The sequence below is a fragment of the Bos taurus genome, chromosome 20, assembly GCF_002263795.3.
Source record: "Bos taurus isolate L1 Dominette 01449 registration number 42190680 breed Hereford chromosome 20, ARS-UCD2.0, whole genome shotgun sequence".
Taxonomy (NCBI): Eukaryota; Metazoa; Chordata; class Mammalia; order Artiodactyla; family Bovidae; genus Bos; species Bos taurus.
Genome location: NC_037347.1, coordinates 31,869,554 through 31,887,877, shown reverse-complemented (window position 1 = coordinate 31,887,877; position 18,324 = coordinate 31,869,554). Strand labels below are relative to the sequence as shown.

The 18,324-nt window shown below is 39.2% G+C and overlaps 1 protein-coding gene and 1 long non-coding RNA gene across 2 annotated transcripts in view; one reads left to right on the top strand and one right to left on the bottom strand.

Moving 5' to 3' along the window:
• Window positions 1-18,174, top strand: part of GHR (growth hormone receptor) — a gene marked incomplete at its 5' end in the record, with an annotated part of 173,669 nt that extends 155,495 nt beyond the window's left edge. The window contains 2 exon segments of the mRNA NM_176608.1: window positions 6,369-6,438; window positions 17,131-18,174. Of these exon segments, the coding sequence (NP_788781.1) occupies window positions 6,369-6,438; window positions 17,131-18,102 (1,042 nt within the window). The 3' untranslated portion in view covers window positions 18,103-18,174.
• Window positions 1-18,324, bottom strand: part of LOC112443004 (uncharacterized) — a 118,063-nt gene that overhangs the window by 57,123 nt on the left and 42,616 nt on the right. The gene's annotated exons all lie outside the window — the stretch shown is intronic.

Sequence of the window (18,324 nt, the reverse complement as noted above, 5' to 3'; positions counted from 1 at the left end):
TCATTTGAGTCCCTTTATCTCTAGGACTCCACGTTCTCATGGGTAATTTGAGGGTGGTGGATTGTATGATGTTTAAGTTTCCCTTAAGCTGTAAGGACCATTATTCTATTTTCATTCTTGAAAGAAACTCAGTATAGACTACAGAAACTTTTAATACAAAATACTGGAAAAGTTACTGGTGTGGGTTGCCAGTTTTCTTACATTTAGAATATGCCTTAAGTCCCATAGGTTAATCTTGTCCCTTCTCCTAGAATTAGGGTAGCTAACACTCCATTTGCCTGGGACTTTCCTGGTTTTAACACTAAAAATTCTGTGTCTAGGCAAACTGAGACAGTTGGTTACTCTATCTAAAACCAAATACAAGTTCTCCAGGTGAAGCCATGAGGCATCTAGAAATCAAAATAGGCTTTATATTATGAATATATTGTGAAATTTTTTTACTTTGTTTTGAAGCTGTATAGCATTTGTAAACATCAAAACAGAATTTCAATAGAAGAATTCTAGAGTTACAGAGTGTCAAGCATGCTTAAAAGTCTCCAAGTGGATGCAGGAAGGATTATTTTTAGTAGAGTTTCATCTCCAATTTAGTAATGTAAACTCAGGGGGACAAAATTAACTCTGGAGAATTTTGTTTTCTATCTTTCTAGCAACATTATTGTCTAACAGCAGCTTTCAGTTTGGGAGGGAGGAAATTAGTAAATAAAATTCTAAACAATTATTTACTTAAATGTATTCATTACTTAAGTAATACCAAAGGAGCCAAATTATTCTGTAGATTAATTTGAATTCACTGAACTGTCCAGTTAGGTGATAGGCTAATTTATATATAACTACAGCAGATAAACTCACTACATACATAAAGTAATTTACTTTTAACATTAGTTGTCAATTTCAAGTCATCACGAAGGCCAAGCAAATTTATGTTGCTAAATTACATTAGCTAACAATATTTGGAAGAAAAAGTCATCCTCTGATCAAATAGAATTACAAAGGAAATATATTAACCTTTGTCTAAAAGATAGTTTTCTATGAATAATGAAGTTTTTTTAACTATGACACTTGGTCAAAATCACCAAATTGGAAAAAAATTTGAAAATCTATTTGTACTGCCAAATTCCCTGTTCTGAATTTAATTCTTTTCAACAAAAAACTTATCTTCCTTTTTCATATGCCCACAAAAACCCTTATCATTGTCTAAATTTCCATGTTCTAATGAAAGCAGGAAATGGTAGAAAATAGCTGTCAGCAAGTGTAGAAAGAACAATTAAAATAAAACTCAAAAGAATGAGATACTATGTCAGTTACCGCAGAACTTCAGGACTATAAAGGATTTCAGGTGCTCCTTGTGTTTGCTTGAGATTTTGTTAGTTCACAAACCAAGCCACTGTTCCCTTTCTTAATCCAAATCATTAAGAGTCAACTCTAGTAAAATGTATAGTGTAATTTGGATTTGAATTAAAGATCAGAAACATAGTTTCATGCCAGTTTATCTTTATTCTATACTCTGTTGCTCCCACCATACAACTTACTGTAGCCATCAAGCTATATGACTAAATCAGGAACGAAATAACTGAATCAACATAAAACAGAAGTGGCAACCTGAAAGCCAGATTCAGCCTGCAGATCCATGTTTTGCTGGGGTTTTTTTTTTTTTTTTTCCTTCTGATTTTTGAGGGACAGTTTTGCTACAAAGTGTTTCTAAAACAGGGAATTTTCACACAAAAATCAAGATTACTAGATTATTTTAAAAACAGAGATCTTGGACTTCCCTGGTGGTAGGTATAGTCGTTAAGAATCTGCCTGCCAGTGCAGGAGACATGTGTACGATCCTTGGTCTGGGAAGATCCAACATGCTATGTAGTAACTCATCGTCTGCACCACAACCATTGAGCCTGTGCTCTAGAACTCAGGAACTGCAGCTACTGAAGCCCACAGGCCCTTGAGTCCATGCTCTGCAATAAGAGAAGCCACTGCAGTGAGAAGCCCACGCACAAAAACTAGAGTAGAACCCACTCCCCACAACTAGAGAAAAGCCTGTGCAGCAACAAAGACCAGAACACCCAAAATAAATTTAAAAAATTTTAAGTCATTGCCATATTAAAAAAAAAAAAAAAAATAGTGAAACTGGGTTGATAATCCTGCATGGCAATATGTCCCAAGACAGAGGACCAACCATCCCATTCAGAAAGGGCTCATGTTCTCTGTCACAATTCCCATCTCTCCTTATGACTGGCTTGGTCGCTCCAGGCTACAGGGTGTGCCACCCTAGCCTAAAGGCAACAACACTTCCCTGACAGCTGACTCTCAAGTACCTAAATGCATCATCCTCTTAAAAAAAAAAAAAAAAGAGGGACCCATACAGGGCAAAGCATATTTGGGGATCTTTATTTCCTGTAATTAGAGTTATGTTACATTTTTGGTTTTGAACCTGTGAAGCTCTATACAGTCGGCAAAAAGAAGACATGGAGCTGACTGTGGCTCAGATCATCAGCTCCTTATTGCAAAATTCAGGCTTAAATAGAAGAAAGTAGGGAAAACCACTAGGCCTTTCAGGCATGACCTAAATCGAATCCCTTATGATTATGCAGTAGAGGTGATGAATAGATTCAAAGGATTAGATCTGGGACACAGAGTATCTAAAGAATTATGGAAGTTCGTAACATTGTACAGGAGGCAGTGACCAAAACCATCCCAAAGAAAAAGAAATGCAAGGAGGCAAAGTGGTTGTTGGGGGCAGGGGCGGGGGGCTTTACAAATAGCTGAGAAAAGGAGAGAAGCGAAAGGCATGGGAGAAAGGGTAAAACATACCCAACTGAATGCAGAGTTCCAGAGAATAAGAAGGCCTTCTTATCTCACCTTGCTAAATGAACAATGCAAAGAAATAAAAAAAAAACACTAGAATGGGAAAGACTAGAGATTTCTTCAATAAAATTGAAGATATCAAAGGAACATTTCATGCAAGGATGGGCAGGATAAAGGACAGAAATAGTACGGACCTAACAGAAGCAGAAGAGATTAAAAAGAGGTGGCATGAATACACAAAAGAACTATACAAAAAAGGTCTTAATGACCCAGATAACCACGATGGTGTAGTCACTACCTAGAGTCAGACATCCTGGAGTATAAAGTCAAGTGGGCCTCAGGAAGCATTACTACAAACAAAGCTAGTGAACATGACCGAATTCCAACTAAGCTATTTCAAATCCTGAAAGATGATGCTGCGAAAGTTCTGCACTCAATATGTCAGCAAATTTGGAAAACTCAGCAGTGGCCACAGGACTAGAAAAGGTCAGTTTTCATTCCAGTCCCAAAGAAGGGCAATACCAAAGAGTGTTCAAGCTACTGTACAATTGTGCTCATTTCACATGCTAGCAAGGTAATGCTCAAAATCCTTCAAGCTAGGCTTCAACAGTATGTGAACCAAGAACTTCCAGATATACCAGCTAAATTTAGAAAAGGCAGAGGAACCAGAGATCAAATTGCCAACATCTGTTGGCTCATGGGGAAAGCAAGGGAATTCCAGAAAAACATTTACTTCTGCTTCATTGACTACGGTAAAGCCTTTGATTGTGTGGATCACAACAAACTGTAGAAAATTCCTAAAGAGATGGAAATACCAGACCACTTCACCTGTCTCGTGAGAAACTTGTATGCAATAGTTAGAACCGGACACAGAACAACAGACTGGCTCAAAATTGGGAGAGGAGTACGTCAAGGCTATATATTGTTACCCTGCTTATTAAACTTATTTGGAGAGTATCATGCTAAATGCTGGGCTGGACGAATCACAAACTGGAAGCAAGACTGCTGGGAGAAATATCAATAACCTCAGATATGCAGATGACATTACTCTAATGGCAGAAAGCAAAGAGGAACTAAAGAGTCTCTTGATGAGGGTGAAAAGAGAGTGAAAAAGCTGGTTTGAAACAACATTCAAAAAAAACTAAGATTATGGCATCCAGTCCCATCACTTTATGGCAAATAGAAGGGGAAAAAGTGGAAGTAGTGACAGATTTTATTTTCTTGGGCTCCAAAATCACTGCCGACAGTGACTACAGCCATGAAATTAAAAGATGCTGCTCCATGGAAGGAAAGCTATCACACATCTAGACAGCATATTAAAAAGCAGAGATAACACTTTGCCAACAAAGGTCCACATAGTCAAAAAAAGGTATGATTTTTCCGGTAGTCATGTACATATGTGAGAGTTGGACCATAAAGAAAGCTGAGTGCTGAAGAACTGATTCTTTTGAATTGTGATGCTGGGAGAGTCCCTTGGACAGCAAGGAGATCAAATCAGTCAATCCTAAAGGAAATCAGTCCTGACTAATTCATCAGAAGGACTGATGCTAAAGCTGAAATTCCAATACTTTGGCCACCTGATTCGAAGAACTGACTAATTGGAAAAGACCCTGATGCTGGGAAAGACTGAAGGCAAAAGGAGAAAGGGGCAGCTGAGAATGAGATGGTTAGATAGCAACACCAACTCAATGGACATGAGCTTAAGCAAACTCCAGAAGTTAATGGAGAATAGAGGAGCCTGCTGGTGTGCTGCAGTCCATGGGATTGCAAGAGTCAGACATGAGTTAGCAACTAAACAACAACAGAACCTGTGAATTATTTATTTAGAAATGCAGAACCAAGTTAACCCAGCAGCATGACAGAAAGCAAAGGGCATGGGTTTTGGAGTCAGCTGCTTTGAATATGAGTGCCAGCTGAACCAAGTATTAGTGTGTGATTTGAACATGTTCCTTAAATCTCGAAATCTTTCCATAGATAATATCTTCTTCCTCCCTGGTCGTGGTAAGCACCAAAGGAAATGTTTAGTGCAAGTGTTGGCAAAGTTGTTTTAAAAATAACCGAACAGTAAATCTTCGGCTTTCTGGGCTATGCAGTCTCTGTCACTACTACTCATTTCTGCCACTGTGTCATGAAGGCAGCTGTAGATAATATATAAACTATGTTACATAGATAATATGTAAACTGAACTTGACTCCATGTTCTAAAAGAACTTTCTTTACAAAAACAGAGGGCAGAACAGATTTGGCCCACAGACTGAAATTTGCCAACACAGTTTCGGTGTTTGGAGGCATTATTAGAGGCATTCAAAAGTGGTAGCAGTTATTAATAGCATGCTTTTTTTTTCCTATTATTTCTATTCATCAGTAACAATTTAACACTTGTCCCACTAAGTAAAACTAGTGAGTCTACTCAAACTCAACTTACAAAATGAAATTTGCCTTGGATTAGGTTAAAAAGTGATGGAAACATTCAGAGAATGGGTTCCCTATTGAGTGCTGTGCTTAGTTGCTCAGTTGTGTGCGACTCTTTTCAACCCCATGGACTGTAACCCACCAGGCTCCTCTGTCCATGGGGATTCTTCAGGCGAGAATACTGGAGTGGGTTGCCATGCTCTCCTCCAGGGGATCTTCTCAACCCAGGGATCAAACCAGGCTCTCCTGCACTGCTGGCAGATTCTTTACCAGCTGAGCTACCCAGGAAGCCCTCCCTATTGAGTAGACCAGACTATTTATTCACACTGAGTAGAATATCATCTGATATCCAAAAATCAGATTAGAATGGATAATCTCTATTCCAGAGCCACAGTGTTGATTTTAAAATGAAAACTCTATTCACACTATTAATGAAATAGACAAATGATTTACTCAGATTTATTCAGGCAATGTTTCTCTGTGCCAGAAATTTTCTAAGTGCTGGGAATACACTTAGGCACAAGATAGGCAGGATAGACATTGAAATAAATTATGGTCAAAAAGTAATGTAGATATTTGGAACAGAAAATTTAAGTGCATTATAGAATTGTGTATATAAACCTGTACTGATTAGAAATAGTTCATATTTAGTCTGTCCCAACTGAAATGAACCACGCAATGACATCCTGGTTAATGAGATTATCTTAAGTAATTTAATAATTCATGTGAGCATTGTGGTATGAACTTATCTCAGCCCACTCTTTTTTTAGGGTGCATATCTCTACATGGATTGGCTCTTTCTCCTCCCCTTCCCCAACGAATTATGTATTAAAATTACCTCCTTATAACTGACATGGAAATTGGCTTCAGATGGAATTAAATGTCTAACTCCCAATTCTGAAACTTTATAAAAGACATTAAGGAAAAGTTATAGGAAAACCACATTTTATTTAAATTCACTTCAGATGAGGGTTTTTTTCCATTCTTTAGTTTTGCCTCATCATTCACTGCTTAATGCTTTTCCTTCTCTTTCTCAGATTCACTTATTCCAAATATTCTGTTACTTTATATTAGTAATAATATTGTCAATATTTTATTTCTGTCTTTTGAAATGAGAATGAGGAACTTACATCAAAACAAAATTTTGTTTTCAAGGATTAAGATGCTGATTCTACCCCCAGTTCCAGTTCCAAAGATTAAAGGAATTGATCCAGATCTCCTCAAGGTAATTAATAAAATATCTAAGTTGTACATGACACTAATTAAATGTTACCTTAAGAACAGAGCCTTATGTTGAAACCTTTTGCAAGCTATATGTATCACATTAAATTTTTTGTATTCCTTCTGGGAAAAGTTTTTAAATAATACATCCCTTAAAATTATGAGGATGTCTTACGTATTTAAAAGCTCTTGACTTCTGAATCAAGATGACAGAGTAGTAGAACATGAAGCTCACCTCCTCCCACAAATTTATCAAAAATACATCTACATACGGATTGATCCTCAGAGAATATCTACTGAACACTGGCAGAAGACATCCAAACTCTGGAAAGGGCAAGAAAATCTCCATGTAACTGGGTAGGGCAAAAGAATAAAGAAAGAAACTGGAAAGGGACTCCACCCCAGGAAGTCCCTTCACTGGTGGGGAGATCAGCCAGGACAGAGGGGGAGCTTCAGAGCTTTAGAGAAGAACACAGGAACGGGTTTGTAGCAGCTAGCATGTAGAGAAACCTGAACAGATGGTCAGTGCCACTCCCCTGCACTCCCCAGCCAGAGACCCATGTCCACTGGTGCAGGCTGGGTGCTGAAGCTCAGGCTTTAGAGATTAGACCCAGGGAAAGGACTTGGGTTGGTTGTGTAAATACAGCCTGAAGGGGCTGCAGTTTGGTGTAACCGCACCTGAGGATGTACATGGTGGAAGCCTGGACCGTCTTAGAGGCCAGGCACCGTTGTTTGGGTGAGGGTCCCTGCATCTGCTCTCAGGTAACAGGCACCCCCCTCACCAGCTCCAAGAGCTATCACAAGCCACTACCCACCCCCTACACTTCAGGAGTGGTCATGAGCTGACACCACCTTCCTTGTAGACTCAAGGAGCACCTCACCACCTCTGCTCCCAACACTTGCTCCAGGGGCACACATGAGCCACCACAGATTACCTGAGGATTGGGCACCAGCTATCACACTTGCACACTCTCCTTATCAAGGGAATAAGGCCAGCAGATACTTAGGGAAAAAATGACAGGCATCCATAATAAAAACAAACTACTACAGTGGATTGCCATTTCCCTCTCCAGGGGATCTTCCCAACCCAGGGATCAAACCCATATCTCCTGCATTGGCAGGCATATTCTTTACCACTGAGACACAAGGGAAGCCTCTGACTGTGTGGATCACAATAAACTGGAAAATTCTGAAAGAGATGGGAATACCAGACCACCGGACCTGCCTCTTGAGAAATCTGTATGCAGGTCTGGAAGCAACAGTTAGAACTGGACATGGAACAACAGACTGGTTCCAAATTGGAAAAGGAGTACCTTAAGGCTGTATATTGTCACCCTGCTTATTTAACTTATATGCAGAATATATCATGAGAAATGCTGGGCTGGATGAAGCACAAGCTAGAATCAAGATTGCCAGGAGAAATATCAATAACCTCAGATATGCAGATGACACCACCCTTATGGCAGAAAGTGAAGAGGAACTAAAGAGCCTCTTGATGAAAGTCAAAGAGGAGAGTAAAAAAGTTGGTTAAAGCTCAACATTCAGAAAACTAAGATCATGGCATCGAGTCCCATCACTTCATGGGAAATAGATGGGGAAACAGTGGAAACAGTGAGAGACTTTATTTTCTTGGGCTCCAAAATCACTGCAGATGGTGACTGCAGCCATGAAATTAAAAGACGCTTGCTCCTTGGTAGAAAAGTTATGACCAGCCTAGACAGCATATTAAAAAGCAGAGACATCACTTTGCCAACAAAGGTCCATCTAGTCAAGGCTATGGTTTTTCCAGTAGTCATGTATCGATATGAGAGTTGGACTATAAAGAAAGCTGAGTGCTGAAGAATTGATGCTTTTGAACTGTGGTGTTGGAGAAGACTCTTGAGAGTCCCTTGGATTGCAAAGAGATCCAACCAGTCCATCCTAAAGGAGATCAGTCCTGAGTATTCATTGGAAGGATTGATGTTAAAGCTGAAACTCCAGTACTTTGGCCACCTGATGCAAAGAGTTCACTCATTTGAAGACACCCTGATGCTGGGAAAGATTGAAGGCAGGAGAAGAAGGGGACAACAGAGGATGAGATGGTTGGATGGCATCACTGACTCAATGGACATGAGTTTGAGTAAACTCCGGGAGTTGGTGATGGACAGGGAGGCCTGATGTGCTGCATTCCATGGGATCGCAAACAGTCAGACATGACTGAGAGACTGAACTGAACCAGTAAAGCCCACTAAAAATATTAAACCCACACAAACTACATAGGAAAAATGCCACATATAAATAGTCCTCTAAGACCATAGATCATTAATTCTTCTAAACTCACAGAATAAGAGAAATAAGTAAGATGAAGAAGCAGAGGAACAATTCCCTTTTAAACCGAGAGAATTCCCCTGAAAGAACAATGAAACAGACCTCTTCAGTCTAATAGACATCTACTTCAAAAAAGAAGATAATGCAAATACTGAAGGAATTAAGACAGGCTGTTGACAGAAATGCAGAGTACTGTAAAAAGAAATTAGAAACTATAAGGAAGAACAAAGAAATAGAAAACTCATTTGCCAAGATGAACACTAAACTAAAAGCAATGAATAGCAGGAGGAATAATGCAGAAAAATGAATACGTGACCTGAAAGAAAAAATAATGGAAATCAACCAATCAGGACAGCAGACAGAAAGTCAAATTGAAACAAAAAAAAAAATGAAAGCAATATAAGAGACCTATGGGATAATACAAATCTTGCCAAGTGAAAGTCGCTCAGTCATGTCCAACTCTTTGCGACCCTATGGACTAAATAGTCCATAGAATTCTTCCGGCCAGAATACTGGAGTGGGTAGACTTTCCCTTCTCCAGGGGATCTTCCCAACCCGAGGATCAAACCCAGATCTCCGACATTGCAGGCAAATTCTTTACTAGCTGAGCCACCAGGGAAGCCCAAGAACACTGGAGTCTTTCTTCCCTTGCCAATTTATGCATAATAGGGATTCCAGAAGGGGAAGAAAGAGAAAAGGGTATTGAAAATGTATTTGGAATGCTGAAAACTTCCCAAACCTAAAGAAAGAAACATCCAGGTATAGGAAGCACGGAGTCCCAAACAAGGTAAACCCAAACACACCAAGACATATTATGATAAATATAGCAAAAGTAAAATAGAGGATTCTAAAGGCATCAAAAAAAAAAAAAAAAAAAAAAAAGAGTTGATTACAAGGGAACCCCCATAAGGCTATCCACTGATTTCTATACAGAAGCACTGCAGGCCAGAAAGGAGTGGCAAGATATAGGTTCAGGATGGGGAACACATGTATACCTGTGGCAGATTCATTTTGATATTTGGCAAAACTAATACAATTATGTAAAGTTTAAAAATAAAATAAAATTAAAAAAAAAATGTTAATCCCCAAGAAAAAAAAAAAAAAAGTCCTGAAACGGAAAAAGCTGCAATCTAGGATGTTCTACCCAGCAAGATTATTATTTAGAATATGAGATGAATTCCTCAGACAAACAAAAACTAAAAGAATACAGCAATACTAAACCTGCCCTAAAGGACTTCCCTTCTATTGTTTTCCTCTATTTCTTTGCATTGATCACTGAGGAAGGCTTTCTTATCTCTCCTTGCTATTCTTTGGAACTCTGCATTCAAATGAATATATCTTTCCTTTTTTCCTTTACCTTTAGTTTCTCTTCTTTTCTCAGCTATTTGTAAGGCCTCCTCAGACAATCATTTCACCTTTTGCATTTCCTTCTCTTAGGGATGTTCTTGATCATTCTCTTATGTACAATGTCACGAACCTCTGTCCATAGTTCTTCACGCACTCTATCAGATCTAATCCCTTGAATGTGTTTCTCACTTCCATGGTATAATCATAAGGGATTTAAGTCATATCTGAATGGTCTAGTGGTTTTCCCTACTTTCTTCAATTTAAGTCTGAATTTGGCAGTAAGGAGTTCATAATCTGAGCCTTCCTCAGTGATCAATACAAAGAAATAGAGGGAAACAATAGAATGGAAAAGACTAGAGATCTCTTCAAGAAAATCAGAGATACCAAGGGAACATTTCATCAAAGATGGGCTTGATAAAGGACAGAAACGGTATGGACCTAACAGAAGCAGAAGATATTAAGAAGAAATGGCAAGAATACACAAAACAACTATACAAAAAAGATCTTCACAACCCAGATAACCACGATGGTGTGATCACTCATTTAGAGCCAGACATCCTGGAATGAAAAGTCAAGTGGGCTTTAGGGAGCATCACTGTGAACAAAGCTAGTGGAGATGATGGAATTCCAGTCGAGCTATTTCAAATCCTAAAAGATGATGCTGTGAAAGTGCTGCACTCAATATGCCAGCAAATTTTGGGAAACTCAGCAGTGGCCACAGGACTAGAAAAGATCAGTTTTCATTCCAATCCCAAAAAAAGTCAAAGCTAAAGAATGTTCAAACTACCGCACAATTACACTCATCTCACATGCTAGTAAAGTAATGCTCAAAATTCTCCAAACCAGGCTTCAACAATACATGAACCAAAAACTTCCAGATGTTCAAGCTGAATTTAGAAAAGGCAGAGGAAACAGAGATCAAATTGGATCATCAAAAAAGCAAGAGTGTTCCAGAAAAACATCTACTTCTGCTTTATGGACTATGCCAAAGCCTTTGACTGTGTGGATCACGATAAACTCTAGAAAATTCTGAAAGAGATGGGAATACCAGACCACCTGACCTGCCTCCTGAGAAATCTGTATGCAGGTCAGGAAGCAACAGTTAGAACTGGACATGGAACAGCAGACTGGTTCCAAATCGAGAAAGGAGTACATCAGGGCTGTATATTGTCACGCTGTTTATTTAACGTATATGCAGAGTGCATCATGGGACATTCTGGGCTGAATGAAGCACAAGCTGGAATCAAGATTGCTGGGAAGAATATCAATAACCTCAGATATGCAGATGACACCACCCTTAAGGCAGAAAGTGAAGAACTAAATAGCCTCTTGATGAAGGTGAAAGAGGAGAGTGAAAAAGTTGGCTTAAAGCTCAACATTCCAAAAACTAAGATCATGGCATCTGGTCCCATCACTTCCTGGCAAATAGGTGGGGAAACAATGGAAACAGTGTCAGACTTTATTTTTTAGGGTCTCCAAAATCACTGCAGATGGTGACTGCAGCCATGAAATTAAAAGACGCTTGCTCCTTGGACGAAAAGCTATGACCAACCTAGACAGCATGTTTGCAGAGACATTACTTTGCCAACAAAAGCCCATCTACTCAAAGCTATGGTTTTTCCAATAGTCATGTATGGATGTCAGAGTTGGACTATGAAGAAAGCTGAGCGCCAAAAAATTGATGCTTTTGAACTGTGGTGTTGGAGAAGACTCTTGAGAGTCCCTTGGACTGCAAGGAGACTAAACCTGTCAATCCTAAAGAAATCATTCCTGAATATTCATTTTAAGGACTGATGCTGAAGCTGAAACTCCATTACTTTGGCCACCTGATGCGAAGAACTGACTCATTGGAAAAGACCCTGATGCTGGGAAAGATTGAAGGTGGGAGGAGAAGGGGACAACAGAGGATGGGATGATTGGATGGCATCACCAACTCAATGAACATCAGTTTGAGTAAACTCCAGGAGTTGGTGATGGTCGAGGAAGCCTGGCATGCCACAGTCCATGGGGTCACAAAGAGTTCAACACAACTGAGCAACTGAACTGAACTGAATGGACTTCCCTACCTAAAGGGCTTCCCTGGTGGCTCAGCTAGTAAAGAACCCACCAGTCAATGCAAGAGATGCAGGTTCAATCACTGGGATGGGTAGACACCTGGAGAAGGAAATGGCAAACCACTCCAGTATTCTTGCCTGGAAAATTCCATGGATAGAGGAGCCTAGCAGGCTATAGTCCATGGGATCACAAAGAGTCAGACATGACTGAGCGTACACACGTACAAAGGAAATATTGAAAGGCCTTCTCTAAAAGAAGTAAGAATATATAGAGAAGAGCAAATCACAGTTAGAAAGCAAATCACCTAAATAAGCCAGTATACAGATTTTTTTTTAAATGTCTGTGAAAGTGATGATAACCGAAATGAACAGAAAAAGGATGAACATGAAGATATAAGAGGACATCAAAATCCTAAAATGTGGGAGAAAAGAGTACAATAATGTAAAAGTTTTTAATCATTTCCTAGAACATGTTTGAGCCTGTGTGATTACTAGTCTAAGGCAGGTAGAATATAATATGGTATATACATACATGAAAAACAAGGTAACCACAAATTAAGAACAAACAACAGATTCACAAAAACCAAAAAGAACATAATACAAAAATAATTCAAACCACAAAAAAAGAAGGGGGAGGGGGTCAAGGAAGAAATTTAAAAATCAGTGGGAAAGCAGGACTTAAAATAGCAATAAATACATATCAATTAATAATTGCCTTAAATGTCAGTGGACGAGACGTCCCAATCAGAATACACAGAGTGGCAGACTATGTGAAAAAATGAGAGCCTACATTATGTTGCCTACAAGAGACCCAGTTTAGAGCAAAGGACACACAGATTGAAAGGTGATGGGAGAAGATTTCATGCAAATGGAAATGACAAAGTGGGAATCACAATATACATGTCAGACAAAACATACCTTAAAATAAAGGCCATAAAAAAGATAAAGAAGGACACTATATAAAGATAAAAGGATCAATACAAGAAAAGAACTTTATACTCATCAACATAGATGCAGTAATGTTGCAGCACTCAAATACATAAAACAGATCCTAACAGATATAAAGGGAGAAACCAACAGGAATACAGTAATAGTACGAGACCTTTAACACCCTACTCACATCAGTGGACAGATCTTCTAGACAGAAATCAAGGCAACAGGGATCATAAATGACATGATAGAACAGTTAGACCTAAATGATATTTTCAGGACATTATATCCATAAGAAACAGAATACACATTCTTTAAATGCACATGAAATATTCTCTAGGATTGACCACATGCTGCTGCTGCTGCTAAGTCGCTTCAGTCGTGTCCGACTCTATGCGACCCCATAGACCTACCAGGCTCCCCCGTCCCTGGGATTCTCCAGGCAAGAACACTGGAGTGGGTTGCCATTTCCCTCTCCAATGCATGAAAGTGAAGTCGCTCAGTTGTGTCCGACTCTTCACAACCCCATGGACTGCAGCCTACCAGGCTCCTCCGTCCATGGGATTTTCCAGGCAAGAGTACTGGAGTCGGGTGCCATCGCCTTCTCCAAGGATTGACCACATACTGGAGCACAAAAACAGGCCTCAACAAAGAATATAGAAATTATCTCAAGCATCTTTTCTCACCACAATGGCATGAAACTAAAAGTCAACCACAGAAAAAGAAATGAAATAAAAATGATCACAAAGCAATATGCTACTAAAAAACCAATGAGTCAATGATGAAAGTAAATTTAAAACTACCTTGAGAAAGATGACAATGAAAATACAACCATACAAAATCTTTGAGATGTAGCAAAATCAGTTCTTAGAGGGGAATTCATAGCTATACAGGCCTTCTTCATCAAAACAAGAAAAAAACCTAATCTACTACTTGAAGTAGCAAATGAACAAACAAAACATAAAATCAGCAAAAGGAAGGAAACAATCAAGATCAAAGAGGAAATAAATAAAATAGTGATTAAAAAATAGAAAAAAAATCAATAAAACCAAACGTTCATTCTTTGAAAAGGTAAACAAGATTGATAAACCTCTGGCCAGGCTCACCAAGAAGAGAGAGAACCCAAATAAACGAGAAATGAGAAAGGAGACATAAAAACTGATATCACAATAATAACAAAGACCACAGGGAATGCTATAAACAATTATACGCCAACAAATTTGACAACCTAGAATAAATGGACAAGTTTCTAGAAACATACCCACCAGATTTGAATCACAGCCCACCAAAATTGAATCAAGAAATAGATAATTAGAAAAGACCAATCACTAGAGGTAAAGTGGAATATGTAATTTTAAAAGTTCCTATAAAGAAAAGTCCAGGACCAGATGGCTTTACAGGTGAATTCTACCAAACATACAAAGAAGAAATAACACTGATCCTTCTCAAAAGCTTCCAAAAAACTAAAGAGGAGTTCCATTAGCTCCAAAGACATGCTATGAAACCACCCTAATACCAAAACCAGACCGACACCACCAAAAAGAAAATTACAGGCCCGTCTTTGAGGAATATAGATGCAAAAATTCTCAGCAAAATATTAGCAGACCACATCCAAAAGCAACAACAAAAAAAAGATCACATACTACAACCAAGAGTCAGTCCAAGTTCACAAGGATGCTCAACATACACAAGTCAATGTGATACATAAACAAAAGCCAAAATCACATGATCATCTCAAGAAAAAAGACCATCTGACAAAATTTCACATCCATTCACGATAAAACTCTTACCAAAGTGGGTATAAAGGGAACATATCACAACATAATAAAAGCCAAATGACAAACCCACACCCAATGTAATAGCCAATGGTGAAAAACTGAAAGCCTTCATGCTAAAATCTAGAACAGGACCAGGATGCCCACTCTCACCTCTTCTATTTAACATAGTATTGAAAGTCCTAGCCACAGAAATCAGACAAGAAAAAGGAAATTTATCCAAGTTGGAAGGGAAGAGGCCAACTGTTACATGCAGATGACTTAAATATAAGGCATTTTACCATCAGAGCTTCCCTGGTAGCTCAGACAGTAAAAAATCTGCCTGTAATACAGGAGACCTGGGTTCAATCCCTGGGTTGGGAGGATCCCCTGGAGAAGGGCATGGCAACCCGTTTCAGTATTCTTTCCTGAAGAATCCCCATGGACAGAGGAGCCTCCTAGGCTATACTCCATGGGGTCACAAAGAGTTGGACACGACTGAGCAACTAATACATACATACCATCAAGCTCCTAGAAGAGATCATAGGCAAAACATTCTCTGACATAAATCATATCAATGTATTCTTAGGTCAGTTTCCCAAGGCAATAGAAATAAAAGCAAAAATAAACAAATGGGACTTAATCAAACTTACAAGCTTTTGCATAGCAAAAGAAACCATAAAGGAAAAGAACTTACATAATGGGAGAAAGTATTTGCAAATAATGAGACCAACCAGGGCTTCATTTCCAAAATATGAAAACAGCTCATACAACTCAACAACAATAAAAACCCAATCAAAAACTGGGCAGAAGACCTAAACAGACATTTCTTCAAAGAAGAAATACAAATGGCCAATAGGCACATGAAAAGATGTTAAACACTGCTAATTATTAGAGAAGTACAAATCAGAACTACAACGAGGTACCACCTCACACCAGTCAGAATGGCCATCATTAAAAACTACAAATAACAGATGCTGGAGAGGATGTGAACAAAAGGGAACCCTCCTACACTGTTGGAATGTAAGTTGGTACAGCCAATATGGAAAATATTTATAATATGGAGATTCCTCAGAAAACTAAAGAATTACCATATGATTCAAGCTTTTTGTTGGCAGGAAAGCTATGACAAACCTAGACAGCATGATGAAAAGTGGAGACATTACTCTGCCAACAAAGGTCTGTATAGTCAAAGCTATGGTCTTCCCAGTGGTCACATACAGTTGTGACAGATGGACTGTAAAGAAGGCAGAGCACCAAAGAATTGATGCCTTTAAACTGTGGTGATAGAGAAGGCTCCTGAAAGTCCCCTGTACAGCAAGGAGATCAAACCGGTCAATCTTAAGGGAGATCAATCCTGAATACTCATTGGAAGGACTGATGCTGAAGCGACAGTATTTTGTTCATCTGATGAGACAGCCAACTCACCAAAAAAGTCCCTGATGCTGGGAAAGATTGAGGGCAGAAGGAGAAGAGAGCATCAGAGGATCAGATAGCTGAATGGCTTCACTGATGCAATGGACATGAACTTGGGCAAACTTTGGAAGATGGGGAGGGACAGGAAGGCCTGGCGTGCTGTGGTCCATGGGGTCACAAAGAGTCAGACATGACTGGTGACTGAATAACAGCAACAGTGATCCAACAGTCCCACTTCTAGACATATATCCAGACAAAACTCTAATCCGAGAAGATACATGCACCCCTGTGTTCACAGAATCACTATTCACAATAGCCAAGACTGGGAAACAACCTAAATGTCCATCAACAGATGAATGAATGAAGATGTGGTACATATATACAATGGAGTACTACTGAGCCATTTAAAAAAGAATGAAATAATGCTACTTGTAGCAACAAGGATGCAACTAAAGATTATCATACTAACTGAAGTAAATCATAAAGAGAAAGACATATAGCATATGTTACCACTTATATTTGGAATCTAAAATATGATACAAATGAATCTATGTACAAAACAAAAACAGACTCACAGACATAGAGAATAGACTCGTGATTGCCAAGGGGGAGAGGGTTGGAGGAGGGATGGTGTGATGTTGGGGTTAGCAGATATATGCTATTATATATGGAATGGATAAACAAGGTCCTTCTGTCTAGCACAGAGAACTATGTTTAGTATCCTATGATGAACCATAATGGAAAATAATTTTAAAAAAGAAAAGTTCTTCACTAATGTATTTGTTACATGGTTTGTTATATGATTTTGTTACTGATTAGACTCAATATTATTTGTTAAATCAATTGTTGTGAATTTATTTTCATAGATCTTCTTTTTCTATTTTATAGGAAGGAAAATTAGAAGAGGTGAATACAATCTTAGCCATTCATGACAACTATAAACACGAATTCTACAATGATGACTCTTGGGTTGAATTTATTGAACTAGATATTGATGACCCTGATGAAAAGACTGAAGGGTCAGACACAGACAGACTTCTGAGCAATGACCATGAAAAATCACTCAATATCTTTGGGGCAAAGGATGACGACTCTGGGCGTACCAGCTGCTATGAACCTGACATTCTGGAGGCTGATTTCCATGTCAGTGACATGTGCGATGGTACCTCAGAGGTTGCTCAGCCACAAAGGTTAAAAGGGGAAGCAGATATCTCATGCCTTGATCAGAAGAATCAAAATAATTCACCTTCTAATGATGCTGCCCCTGCTAGCCAGCAGCCCAGTGTTATCCTAGTAGAGGAAAACAAACCAAGACCACTTCTCATTGGTGGAACTGAGTCAACTCATCAAGCTGTCCATACACAGCTCAGCAATCCAAGTTCATTGGCAAACATTGATTTTTATGCCCAGGTAAGCGACATTACACCAGCAGGAAATGTGGTCCTTTCCCCAGGCCAAAAGAATAAGACTGGGAACCCCCAGTGTGACACGCACCCAGAAGTGGTCACACCCTGCCAAGCTAACTTCATCGTGGACAACGCTTACTTCTGCGAGGTAGACGCCAAAAAGTACATTGCCCTGGCCCCTCATGTCGAGGCTGAATCACACGTAGAGCCAAGCTTTAACCAGGAAGACATTTACACCACCACAGAAAGCCTTACCACTACAGCTGGGAGGTCGGGGACAGCAGAACATGTTCCAAGTTCTGAGATACCTGTCCCAGATTATACCTCCATTCATATAGTACAGTCTCCACAGGGCCTCGTACTCAATGCGACTGCCCTGCCCTTGCCTGACAAAGAGTTTCTCTCATCATGTGGCTATGTGAGCACAGACCAACTGAACAAAATCATGCCATAGCTTTTCTTTGATTTCCTATGAGCTACCCATTGAATGGCACAGGGTTGGCTGGGGCATGAATGCTTAAACCAAAACAATGTTTAAACTTTTTTTGGGAGGGGGGTGAGTTGAGGGTGGGGAATATGAATTCTAAATGCCTTTTCCTGAAATGTTGAAACATTAAAAAAAGAAGAAGAATCCTTAATCAGATAAATATTGCTGTTGTGAATTGTAAATACTTTA